Genomic DNA, 13124 nt, shown 5'->3' with positions numbered 1-13124 from the left:
AGTTGTGTAGTGAAGAATTGATTTGTCCCTCAAAACTGCTTATCCCTGATAAGGCCCAAGAAGGAAAGAACCCATTTTAATTCTCTGACCCTATTGTGAGTTTGTAAGGCTAGCATTGAAATATATTCTTAATGCTAAGTATTGACCATTTGCTTTTCCTTAGCTAACGGCTTACAACGCTGCCAGACAATAGTGTAGCATGCTGAGCGACTGATTGGCCACAGGGCTGCTGCCCTCAAACCCCAGAGGTGACGGCATCGCAATGATAAAGTGTACCTCTATGTCTGAAGCTTCTTTAAAATTAATTGCACAAGTTCTTCAGCAATGCCATTCTTTCAGATCCGCTTCAAGACACATATCAAGAACCATCTCTCTGTGCAGGCCTTAGGTAATGAAGCTCTGGAGGCTCCCTGGAAATAGCTACATGGATCTGTACCTATTAAAGGTTGTATCACAGCTCTGCCAATGTTAGGGCTGGAGACAATTGAGCGGGGGGGGGGGCATTATGTATGGAAGCTGACTCTGTGGTGAGGTATGCCTTAGAAGTACACGTAGTAAAACACGCTTTGGAACAAAACATGCTAAATAAATTCAAGTTCTTGAAGGCGGAGTTCCTATTTAAGCATGTGATATTTTTTCTCTAATTATAAACTGAAAAGCAGTACCAAGATTTCCTGAATTTCATCCTTATCACACTTCACGTGGTACAACACCATGTCCTGAGCAATGTCCTTGCGATTGTCCAGCTTGTTCATCTTATCGTAAGTATCCGTGTTGAGGACAGACCAGCCCAGGAACTGGGTCAAAGACTTAAAAAAGATAAGAAACAATGGAACAATCCTTAAGCACTTTAAAGTATGTCATTGATTGCCCTTTCTAGGGAAAATATCATCATACTTTAACACATCTTATTACCAAAAGATTTATTACAAAAAGCTTCCTCCCAGAGTTTACTGAAAAAGACAGTACAGTCGCTTAGTGTATATGGCCCAAAATCTATAAATAGCTAGTAAGGTGGTTTTAATTTGCGACCGGAAACTGCCATACTACCATTAAATTCATTGGCATTCCAAGTTGCTCTTTGAGGAAGAGGAACCTTTCCACTTGCTGAGTAGTAACAAAGTTTCCTGTTCTTGCAAATTTTGAGTGAGAATGCTTGCTTGAGTGAGTAATGCCTTGGTAGCCTTTGTGACTACTCCTGCGAGTAATAATTACTTGTGAGTAAAGGTTTCAGGATCAAGCTTAAAACTTTAACGATAACAATCATTTTTTCTCTAGGGAGACATAAGAACTGCAAGACGAATCATTCAGCAGAGATACTGGGACACAGACTGACAACATAACAGGTTGTTAAACAAAGTTAGGTCTCGACTTTACTGGAAGTAACTTTACTGGACTTTACTGGAAGTATCTGTCTTGAGTTCCTTTTTGTTGTGATTATCTAAAGAGTCAAAGACCTCATCCTTTAAGGGAACATTTGTCCCGCTGGTTGGCTGGAAATACATCAACAGCCCTCAAAGGAAAGCGGTTTCTTTTGGCTTAAAACTCTTTGAAAATGTGCTGTGCTCCAAAAAACTGAGGCAGCTGCATAGGTGCCCTGCAGCTGCCCAAAGAGCCATTTACTGTCAGCATACACAGCTGAGCTGTATGTCCAGGCTGCACAATGTGTCTCACTGTAGAGGGCCAAGGAGTCAGGCTTTGGCAATATTATGGCAATAAATTGATGGTGATATTACAAATGATTTTGCTAGTTCTGCATGCGTGCACAAGATCTAGCTATTCAAAATGCTAGTCACGTGTTGTACAATTCCCTTCAGAATTTGGGCACGTTACCACGAACTCTTCAATTGCCTAAAATCTCTATATGAAGCAATTTCTGAGACCTAGAGCTACTGAGTTACACTCCACAAACAAAGAAAATATATGGGGGGCGGTGCACAATATTGGAGACCACATGTACTACTAAGAATTACTGAGTCTTAAGCAGGGTTCCCATTTAACATCTAAGCTACTTTCGGAGCTGGTAACCACTTGTACCTCCATGAGAGTCTCATCCTGTTCATCAAAAGGCTTCCCGTCTTTTCTGTTGTAAAATGTGGCAACACCAACAATTTCTTCTTTTTTGTTTACTATTGGCATAGATAATACATTTTTGATGATCCAGCCTGAGTCATCTACAGGACCTTCCTTGAAGCAAGAGCAAGAAGAAAGACGTTAACTTTATAAAATGTATTTTCTAAATGCTCCAGTGCTTTTCTTAAGTGAACTCAGTAATGCCAAAAGTTTCTACGTACAAAAAAGATAACGTAAATTACATTTATGTTAACAATTCTGTTTTTAACAGCTGTGCCAAGTTTCACAGTACCTGAAATTTAAACATCTCATCTGCAGCGGCATTCATAATGTTGCAGATCTAGAAGATCATAAAAATATTTCATTTTACAAAAAGGTTGCATAAAGTTCAATTACCGCCTTTCAAAAACAGTCAATTTTAAAGGTAGTTAAAGGGGATAAATTAATTTGACTTTCGGAAATCCACAGTGAAGCCCTTGTAAAATACTTACAAAGCCACTTTCAGCGACATACGTTGGGAGTCCAGTAGAAAGTGCCCAGTGATCTGCTGTTGGATTTCTGAATAAAACAAAAGATGGAGAATATATATATTTCCTGGAGATTTTTGTGGAGCTGGAACATATCTGATTAATCATGCAACACGCACTTAGACATCTAATCCTTAGTCAGACAGGTAGTCCTGTTGATTTCAAAGGATCTACTTGTGTGAGTTAAAATTCATAGGCTCAGAGTCTTATGGACAGATGAAGCAAGTGATGAGTTTGAAGATTCAGAGGTTTCAATATTGCATGAGTATTCCAGTCAGTTCCCAGTTTTTCATCTTGTCTGTAACAAAGTGTTACTAGGTAATGATACTGGTTGTGTATTTAGTGGTTTAATACTTCAATATTCAACAAGAAAGAAAGAAAGAAAGAAAGAAAGAAAGAAAGAAAGAAAGAAAGAAAGAAAGAAAGAAAGAAAGAAAGAAAGAAAGAAAGAAAGAAAGAAAGATGGGGCAGTGTGGAAAGAAGGGAAATGTAACAGTCCTTTAGTCTTGCAGACTTTGTGGAGGAGCTCACCATCAAAAGTAAACAGATACAAAGCAATAGATGACCCAGATTTAGTCAAGATTTCCAGCCATAGGTTTTTAAAAAATAGGCTAGGTATCGTACTCGCTGTTGCACAGTGGTGCTACTAGTACTGGTGTGCTCTGACTAAGGTGAAATTTTTCACAAGGAGAGGCAGCTATATTGACGAACTGAGAGCGCCTGGCCATGTCATCTATGGGGGACTGCATGGAGGAAAGCAGAGACCAAAGTGGAAGGAGGCACCCAAGGGCTGATAAGGGAGGCAGTATGGTACATGGGCAGGCATCGTAAACAGGAATTACTGGGCCTGGACGTAGTGCACAGGAGGAAGAGTTGGCTTTTACGCGAAGCCTAAGAGATGGGGGACAGAGATCCTACCAGAGAGTGAAAAGGGCAGGAGAAAGGACTTTTGAATGGGAGGATGAGAAAACTGGTGATGTAGAGCAGAAGCGGATAGAAATGCACTTGTATCTACAGAAGTGCTGACTTTACTTCTGAGTGGGTGCCTTCACGGTGATAATGGGGCCTGCTTGTTAAATTATATTATGAATTCCGGATAAATAGAGGCAACCAACCTTTTTAACCCTGATATGTGTTTAACCCTACAAGTCCATGTTCCATTGTTACTTCAGCTGTGACCCTGTGATATTCAGATCTTATCAGGCTGTGTTACGGATAGTCAACGGAAATAGCACTAGACATGGTACTAGAGTTGCTTACTCACGGGATAACTTTAATATCTTCTTTTCCATGTAGGATATAATCAACGACTTTGTAAAAGACTATTTCCTACAAAGAAAAAAATCCTGGTTCAAGCTCGTGGTGAGAGTAAACAGGGGAAGGAGATTAGTAGGTCATTCACTTACTCTGCCATCTGGAGTCCGAGGTCCGGAATAAGGTGGAACTTCACCCATTAGAACTGGCCACAAGTCAAAAAATTCCTGTTTTAAAAAACACCCCAAAAGTTTTAGTTTTAATAAATATAAATAAGTGTATCTGTGTTAGGATATAGGAAAAGGTGGGGTTCTACTACCGCTATTATAATTTGCCTCTGCGATGCTCTCTAAATTAAACCATAATTTACTTTAAAAACATTTATGTTGCCAATTCAAGCACTCAAACTTTAGGAAAATGCCAGAGATAGGGTAATTTGCGAGTCTTTAAATCTGGCCCCTTTGTACATGTGCATAAGACAGCATTTGATTAAACGGGCTCATTTCCACAGGACCTCGTTTCAATCAGTGCACAGGATGAACAATTACTCAAACATATTGTTTTCTTCTTGTTGTTCAGTGTATGTTGCCAGGCCTCATGTGCTGAACCCTAGTCAAACCCTGTTCTGAAGGCAGAATTATTAATTTCCTGCCAAGGTTTTCTGTGCTTTTCCTCAAGATAGTAGCTGAAGCTTCACATAGAGCAATGCCTTATTTTCACACTGTATAATCCACACCGTAGAGATGAGGAACTGAGGCACAGAGATTAAAGTAATTTGGGTGCCCAACTGAAGATACCTAAAGTCTGATTTTTTTCAAAGTACTTAGCACCATGGAGCACTTAATGAGTTCACGGCTGAGCTCCCGTTGGCTGCAGTTGCAGACTGTGATCAACACTTCATCAAATCTGACACAAGGGCCTCAAGTCAAACACCCATAAAATGCGAAACACGGAATGAGTGACCATCTGTGAAAAGGCTAATGCAAGTGAGTTGTCCAACATCGCACAGGAATTCTGCAGCTGAGGCAGGAAAAGAATTCTATTTCCTAGATACGTGTTCAGATGAATAGCCATCTTTTGTCTTCCTGCAATCCCCTGCCTTTTCAGTGCGCACCTTCCAAACTCTGCAACCAGACAGGCAGAGAGCAGCTTCCTTCCCCACACAATCCTGTATATTTAATGAGGCAAAGGTATCCTCAGGCATTCAGACCAGGGAACTGAACTGAAGGTGCACGAGCAACCTTCATTCTGGCACTTTCTTTGGAATGCTTGACTTGGTAACCTTGCTGGCATTTCAATCTACTTCGTATAATTGCCTGGGTTTTTAAAAGGCAGAATGAAAAAAACAAACTTCATAAGGTGGCATTACATTAATTTGGAATCACTTCGGAGCCAAGCCTAGACTTATACATCCACCGAACAAATCCCTATCGCATTTGCATTATACTTTCCATTTAGATAATCATGATCCAGAACCGATTTGTATTGTCACTGTGTCACCAAATGCACCCCCGTATTCACACCGCGCCCACTCATAATAATCTTTTCCAAAATATGCCTAGTAAGGTCTTTGAAAATTATTAATGTGCTGGTCAATAATATCGTGGTACATTATATGTAAAGTTATGATTTTCCACCCAAATTACATTGGTGGCGCATGTTCAAATCTAAGTAGTGCCAATTAAGCAGAACTGGTCTAGCAGATCTTAGACAAAGGCTGATGGCTCTAGCTCTCAGCACCTCTGATGGGCCATCAGCTATAAAGTGGCCTCTTGGCAAGAAAAAAAACAGATCTGCAGACAGGACCTTAGCTGGACAGTGCTAAAGAGAGTTTTTTTGGAGAAAATCCAGGACAGGGAGTGAGTTGGGTCACCCTACAAGTGAGAACAAAGGGTGGTGGAGGCCAAAGCTGGCTGGCGTTTCCTGACAGTCTCCTGGGGTCAGAGCGTCAGTACCAGGGCTCTTGCTACACACAGACACTCAGGATGTGACCATCATGATGAGCGGCAACCCAAGTTGGAAACTAAAACAGTAACCCATTGTGAGGCGCCCCAGGTTGCAGGGCAGGAGTAATACTGCCCCGCACTGGTCTGGATTGCACTCTGAAATTTCATAGGCTGCGAAGCCGAAAAATAATGCCAGAAATTGCCAAATTCACCTTTAGGAGAAATCTAAAGCCCCTTCTTGTGTTATCTGGCCCTACATATGAATCACAGAATCATAGAATATAAGGGTTGGAAGGGACCTCAGGAGGTCATCTAGTCCAACCCCCTGCTCAAAGCAGGACCAATCCCCAATTTTTGCCCCAGATCCCAAATGGCCCCCTCAAGGATTGAACTCACAACCCTGCGTTTAGCAGACCAATGCTCAAACCACTGAGCTATCCCTCCCCCCAATCCTCACCTTCTGTTTGGTCCTATCCAGAAGGCCCACTGAATATCTATCACAGTTCAAATATGCTCTCACTGTATAAAAAGCTTTGTGGAACTGCCTCTCGATATCCGTCAGCTCCTCAAATACCTTATTCGCTGACCACAACAGCACCTGAAGAATAGAATCAATTCTGTAGATCGTTCCTCCCGGAAAGCTAACTATACTTGAGACAATACGTGAATAATACTTAGCATTCTAGAAATGCAACAGTACAGTATTTTAAAGTTTTCTAACTACGTGTTTCAGCTTGAATAGCGGGGTGAGACATTTTCATTGACCTTATTGGGAGCAGAGTTCAAAGAACATTCAGCATTTTGTAAAATCCACTTTCGAGCTCTGTAATGCAAAACTGAATAGTCCGAAATTAAGTAAATTATCTACTCTTTTAAAATTCATTAGCAGTGGCAATTGTCTGTTCTGTTAGTAACTTGAAGTAAAATATTGCATCGCAAAAATTATATATTAAACTAGTATTAATGTTGGAAAGGTCCCAATTAAATTAGGAATGCTAGAATTAATGTTGCCTGCACATCCTTAATTTGGCTTGTGCACTAGAAAACAAAATTAGGTTTGTCCAGGCAATGTTAATTCTAGAATTTTCAAACGTTTGAGTTGAAGCCTTCGCAATCTTAAAGTTATTTACAGTAGGAAACTGAATCCCAAAAATAATTCTTCCTCAAAAACCAAAGCCCAAGTTCCATCAGGTGGAACCATACTGATCCCACACTTGGATACGCATACTGAGTCATAACACAACCTTCTACGACATTACTAAGATAACTAGTAACAGTAGTAACCTGTCTTTCTTTCCTCTGTTAACCGCCAAAAAGGGTGGAGGGGAAGGGGAATGACTCACCCACTCCTGAGACGGGGATGACTTTGTCAAAAGTAGCGCAGCTATTTGCTGACAGTAGAGACTAATGACTCCTGACTTCAGTTGCACGTTTTGAAATATACTATTACCAGGATATATTCCTTCCGCCCCTCTGTAGTCTTGCTCCCCTGCTCCTATCAACCCGAACTGCTATAGTTAAAACTCCAATATTAATACGTATTAGTTAATCGTTCACTGTATAAAAGCAAAAAAAATCAGTTTCTTAGTAATTATGTATAATTAACATTTTTGTTTAACGGAATTAAAGAGCAAGTAATGTGAATGCTAAATAATCTTATAAATAAAAATTACTAATAGAGTACCCAAACAGTTTTACCACTCAGAAAAACGAATCCCTAATCCTGCCCTCAGCTGACCTATGTGAGTGCCCATTCCGATCCTAGTGAAACTTGTTGATGGCAGAAGAGAAATACCTGTGAACCTAGACAAGAGTTACTGGGATTGGCCTTTTTAATCTTACCTGGCCTCGTCGAGTCTCACAATTGTGAAGATAACTCAAATGATAAATTTTCAGATTTAAGGAGGCAAAATTCAGATACTTCAGGAAAAGCTGAAATGGAAAACAATCATTGTGTTTAATAAGTGACCCTGTTAAATCACTGGTTGAGTTTAACCCTCACCAGTACCTCTACAACGAGGTTAGTCTGTCACTCAAACGCACACCAACCAACCCGTGTCTATGCTTTGCTTTGTGCTTTTGTAAGGAGAGCCTTGTTACAAGTGTGATTGCTCCTGGTACTTTATTGATGTAAGCTGCACCAATGTAAGCCTATTTTACCACACAGACACTGTGGTCTACAGCAGAGGTTGTCAAACTTGTTTCATTTGCAGACTCCAAACAACTTTTGAATAGATTTGTACCCGTTTACACATTCTACTGGTTATCTGCGGATCCCTACTATATAAGCTTTAGACTTAAAAGTTTTATCGTAGCAGCCGTGTTAGTCTGTATCCGCGAAAAGAAAAGGAGTACTTGTGGCACCTTAGAGACTAACAAATATGTTAGAGCGTAAACTTTCGTGACCTACAGATGACTTCATAGGATGAGTTCAGTGGAAAATATAGTGGGGAGATTTTATATACAGAGAGACCATGAAACAATGGGTTTACCATACAGACTGAAACAAGAGTGATCAAGAAAGGTGAGCTATTACCAGCAGGAGAGCGGAGTGGGGTGGGGGAAACCTTTTTCTCGCACTTGACAAGAACAGTAGGAGGGGAAATAAACAAGGGGAAATAGTTTTAATTGCAACAAAGCCCGTTGCCAACTGTGTCCACATATCTATTCAGGGGACACCATCACAGGGCCTATTCACATCAGCCACACTATCAGAGGCTCGTTCACCTGCACATCCACCAATGTGATATGTGCCAGCAATGCCCCTCTGCCATGTACATTGGCGAAACTGGACCGTCTCTAGGTAAAAGAACAAATCAGACATCAAAAAAAGTCGGAGAAGACTTCAATCTCTTTGGTCACTCGATTACAGATCCAAAGGTGGCAATTCTTCAACAAAAAAAAACTTCAAAAACAGACTCCAACGAGAGACTGCTGAATTGGAATTAATTTGTAAACTGGATACAATTAACTTAGGCTTGAATAAAGACTGAGCGTGGATGTTTCATTACACAAAGTAAAACTATTTCCCCTTGTTTATTTCGCCTCCTAGTGTACTTGTAAAGTGCTGACCCACCTTGATTATCACTACAAAAGTTTCCCGCCCCCGCCCCCAGCTCTCCTGCTGGTAATAGCTCCCCTTTCCTGCTCACTCTTGTTGAGGCCTGTATGGTAACTCCCATTGTTTCATGGTCTCTGTTAGGCGGAGTAGTGACTGAAGAGAAGTCAATTGTAAATGTTGCATATGCTTGGCACAGCACTTACCAAAGTGTGAGAAGCGCGCTAAACTGGGGCTTCTGACGGGTCGATAACACTTTTAGCTTTAGACCTGTAGGTGAGGTATTTATATAGCTTTTTAAATCAGAAACACAGAATGCCTTTTCTGAGATCTGAAATTTTATTTTCACTGTCATATTTCATAGCCCCTCCTAAACATAAAATGTTGAAAAGAACCACTGGTCTACAGTAAGGGAATTGGCAGGAGTGTAGGTATGCTCTTGCGAACAAACAGTCTAGCTGATCCTATATATCATAGAAATAGACGTTCTCTGGCTCTTTTGGACACTTACACTTTCATCAGAGCTGGTGAAGAACGTGCCATGTATCTTATTAATGGCCATGATCACAGCAACGAGATCTTTGCCATTCGTAATGGGAGTTGCAAGTATGTTCCTTGTAGTGTATTCGGTGAGTTCATCAACAAATCTGCTGAACTGAGTGCACTGTTTAAAAGAGGGAAAAAGAAAAACAAAATACAATCCAAAATGTAAGTAGTCTTTTAGCCAGAGCTCCAGTCCCTGAGATCTGCCTGATCTAAGTTCAGGAGGGCATCAAGCCGATCTCTAGTATCAAAAAGCGTGTAAAATACTTATCTAAACAATCTTTTTGAGTCCTCACTTCCTTTCTTATGCTACCAAGTAGCTATGGTATATCTACCTGTGCTTCTACTTCCTTTGGCTTACCGGTGTCTCTCTCCCACCCTGATAGATGCCATGCACTATAGCTGGACAGAAAGCAGGAGCCTTGAAGCCCAGATTGTTTCAATAAGTTGCAGTCTGCATTGTAAGCAGCAGTGATCTACACAAACATTGCTCTTCACCCTCCATAAGCAGGATCTACCATGAGGGCAGACACTGGGTACGAAGAGTGAAAATAGTCAAAGTGACAGGTTTCAGAGTGGTAGCCATGTTAGTCTGTAACGGCAAAAACAATGAGGAGTCCTTGTGGCATATTAGAAACTAAAATATGATTAAGTGGCTTTTAGCCAAGAAAGGTTATGCCAAAATAAATTTGTTAGTCCCTTAGGTGCCACAAGGACTCCTCGTTGTTTTTATTATTTCAGGTTAAACTTACCAGATATGGAGCTTTCCCAGAGAGCACCCTGCTCTGAAATGCAGAATAGAGAGTAATGGCAAATATAACTGTTAAAATATTACTTTCCTCTCATTTGCTCTTAGCGCAATGAATGATTATAAAACCAAGCCAGCACTTAACATGCTACTCTGTAAGACAGGTCTTACTCTGTAAGTAAGTTTGCTTAGGCATTTGGATACCAAGTGATGAGCTTTTGGCTGAATGAACAGACAGATGGCTGAATAGTTATGAAAGAAGTATATATGAACTAATCCTAGCTATCATATTTGGGTCACATGGATTTTAGATTATAACACAGATTATACACAGGATTCAGTTTAGATTCAGTTTCTTCAACCAGGGTATATAATGCTCACTTATAAATAAGGCTATAAAAATAAGAATAGTGAGATGTGTGGGCAAAGTTTATATCTCACGGATTCTGATGAGAATTCACTTATCACTGCTAAGGATTGCGCTAATCATTGGCTCACAAAACTACCTCTGAAAAACAGTTGGCCTGCACTGGATGCTAGAAACCTGAGATAGAAAACAATTCCTTGGTGGTAAAATATTCCTGGACTCATTCTAAGGGCTTGAACTTTCTGTTCAGTGCCTCAGGGTGCACTCAGCGCAGTGTTAGATTGTAGCAAGTGTTTCAGTCTCTCCGCTAAAATGACTTTTTTTTAAACTAGATGAATTTCCCATTTTGAGCCAGTATATTACGTGATACAAGGCATTGTTCTCAGACCGCGCGGTCTGACCATTCAATTATTAATTCATAACAGAGATCTATTTCACAGAATAAACTGGAAAGTTGTGGGTTTTTTAAAGTAATCATAACAACCATAACTTCCGTTTTCAGCCATATGGTTGGTATAGTAAATGAGACTTCTACACCTTTGATTTCTCTTACCCCTGTTCATCATTTCCTTAACTCTACAAACCCTGATAGTTTTTATGAATCTTCCATTAAAGAAACAAACCAATGGAAAACCAACCTCATTGACATCCTTTATGTTTATAGTTCTCTTCGTTTGAGCAACATGCCCCACGATGCCCATGTCCAAAGGATAAACAATTTCACAATCTGGAGACACCAAGCATTCCTCCAGCATGCTGTCTTTCTCAATATTGAAAAGCCTGGTAGCCAGCTCTGGTGTGCCGTTCCTTTGCCTGAACATAAAAAGGCTGCAGCGCTCTGCGTGGATGAGAGAGCTGATTCTTCTTAGAGTCTTGAAAACAACCTTCTCCATGTTAATGCTTTCCTGCATGTCTTGAATCAACTCAAAAAGTATCTCGCTCTCCTCTGATGTCTGAATGCTACTCAGTGGCTCTGGTCTCAGTTTCTTATCGAAATATTGCTTGGCAAAAGTAGGGTTACCATCGAGAAACTTCTCCACATCATCTTCCTTCAGACTCATGGTGAACCTCTTAGATTCCCAGATCTTGGGATATGTTATCCCAGGAATACGATCTTTCTGAGAAGTGTTCCTCCTTCCGGTGTGCTTCCCAAACAAGACGTTCTAATGCTCTACGACGCTGCCCCTGGAATGGTCAGGGGTTGACAATACTTTTTAAGAGTGAATGTCATTAGAATAGTGTTGAAGGTGAATCCGTGGGAGGACAGGTCTTAAGCAAACAGATTAAATGACCCATACTAAAGCCACAAGAAAAAATTTCCCCTTTACCTTACATGCAAGCTGGGTTTTTTTAGAATATTTAAGAACACCCTCACTTTTTCTTAGATGATACAGATGTATTAATTTTACTGAAATGGTTATATTGGTTTTTCTCTTTCCGGTAGACCTCGCTAACAATGAAATAAGCGCTTTAGAGTCTAATTAAATATACACTGCTCAGGTCTAATCCCTAGCTAACAAGATGCTCATCTTATTATTCTTATGCTTGTAGAAGATCTCAGAGAAATAGACTTCAGTGAACGTTAAATCTGTCAGTGAATCTGTTTAGGTTGAATAGAAAAGGCTTGGCATAAGATGTTTATAACAGCCCCACATGTTTACTGCCACTCTACTAAGGCTATAGATTAGTGATCCTAAAAACAAATGGCGGTTTGATTCTTATCAGATAAGAGCCTAAATGCCCTGGCAAATTGGATCCCAACTACATCAGCCATTTTTCACTGAAAGTGAGTGGCAAATAGAGCCAATTCTCTTTGTAGGAAACAGATTGTCCTACTGCTGGCTGAAATAGAAATGATTCCATGAAGAGCCTTTCTTGCTGTGCTCAGGCACTTACATATCTAGTCCTGGCCACAAACAACTTACAGTCTCAAACGTTCACAAACAGTCCAGTCCACATTGGGCTTGTGGTCTGTAGCAAAGCAGTTTGTCCAACATTCCCAATCCATGACAAATCAGTACTGGGTCCAGGTAAAATAAGCATCTTTGCAGATATTCCATGGGGGGCTGTGACCCAACTTTCTGGCCACCACAATTGTATATTTGTAGCTGCTTGCGTGTGTGTGTGGGGGAATCACAAGCACCTTTAGGTCATGATACTTAGCGCAGTGGGACTCCAGTAAAAGTTTGAGGGTTCTGAGCATCAGTGAAAAAGATGACTTTAAGAGACACCAAAACTTTCCACCTCTTCATTGAAGTTTATGAAGGTTGCTACCCACATCTCAGATACGGAAAGAGGGACAACTACATGGCTGAGGTCAAGGCAAAAAAAAAAAAAAAAGCAGCGCAAGAAAAAAGGTCTTTATAGGGTATCAAGGACGCACGTCTAATCTTCCTTTACAGCTACGCTTCAAAAGCTAAGCTATTTAGTGAGCCCCTGAAATGCATTCATAGAACTGGTATTTCAACATGCTCTCTGCTTGTGTGACTCATTAAACAGTCAAACCTCTTGTTCAAAACTGTTCTCTGCTTGAAAGGCACTGAGACTGAGCCAGTCCCGAACTTATCCGCTTCTGCCTTCTGTGGCAGCTTGATGTGGAGTTCATTAA

At 40.6% G+C, this 13124-nt stretch overlaps 1 protein-coding gene across 1 annotated transcript in view; it reads right to left on the bottom strand.

Annotated features, from left to right (window-relative positions):
• Window positions 1–11577, bottom strand: part of PDE6B (phosphodiesterase 6B) — a gene marked incomplete at its 5' end in the record, with an annotated part of 35681 nt that extends 24104 nt beyond the window's left edge. The window contains 10 exons of the mRNA XM_084628569.1: window positions 666–809; window positions 2038–2187; window positions 2366–2413; window positions 2565–2631; window positions 3865–3929; window positions 4007–4081; window positions 6258–6398; window positions 7643–7732; window positions 9370–9522; window positions 11155–11577. Coding sequence (XP_084484695.1) covers window positions 666–809; window positions 2038–2187; window positions 2366–2413; window positions 2565–2631; window positions 3865–3929; window positions 4007–4081; window positions 6258–6398; window positions 7643–7732; window positions 9370–9522; window positions 11155–11577 — 1356 coding nt within the window. The remainder of the gene's footprint in view (window positions 1–665; window positions 810–2037; window positions 2188–2365; window positions 2414–2564; window positions 2632–3864; window positions 3930–4006; window positions 4082–6257; window positions 6399–7642; window positions 7733–9369; window positions 9523–11154) is intronic.
• Window positions 11578–13124: the final 1547 nt, after the last annotated feature.

Source organism: Lepidochelys olivacea (assembly GCF_965140295.1).
Source record: "Lepidochelys olivacea isolate rLepOli2 genome assembly, chromosome: 5".
Classification (NCBI taxonomy): Eukaryota; Metazoa; Chordata; order Testudines; family Cheloniidae; genus Lepidochelys; species Lepidochelys olivacea.
This window is presented reverse-complemented; position numbering and strand designations above follow the sequence as displayed.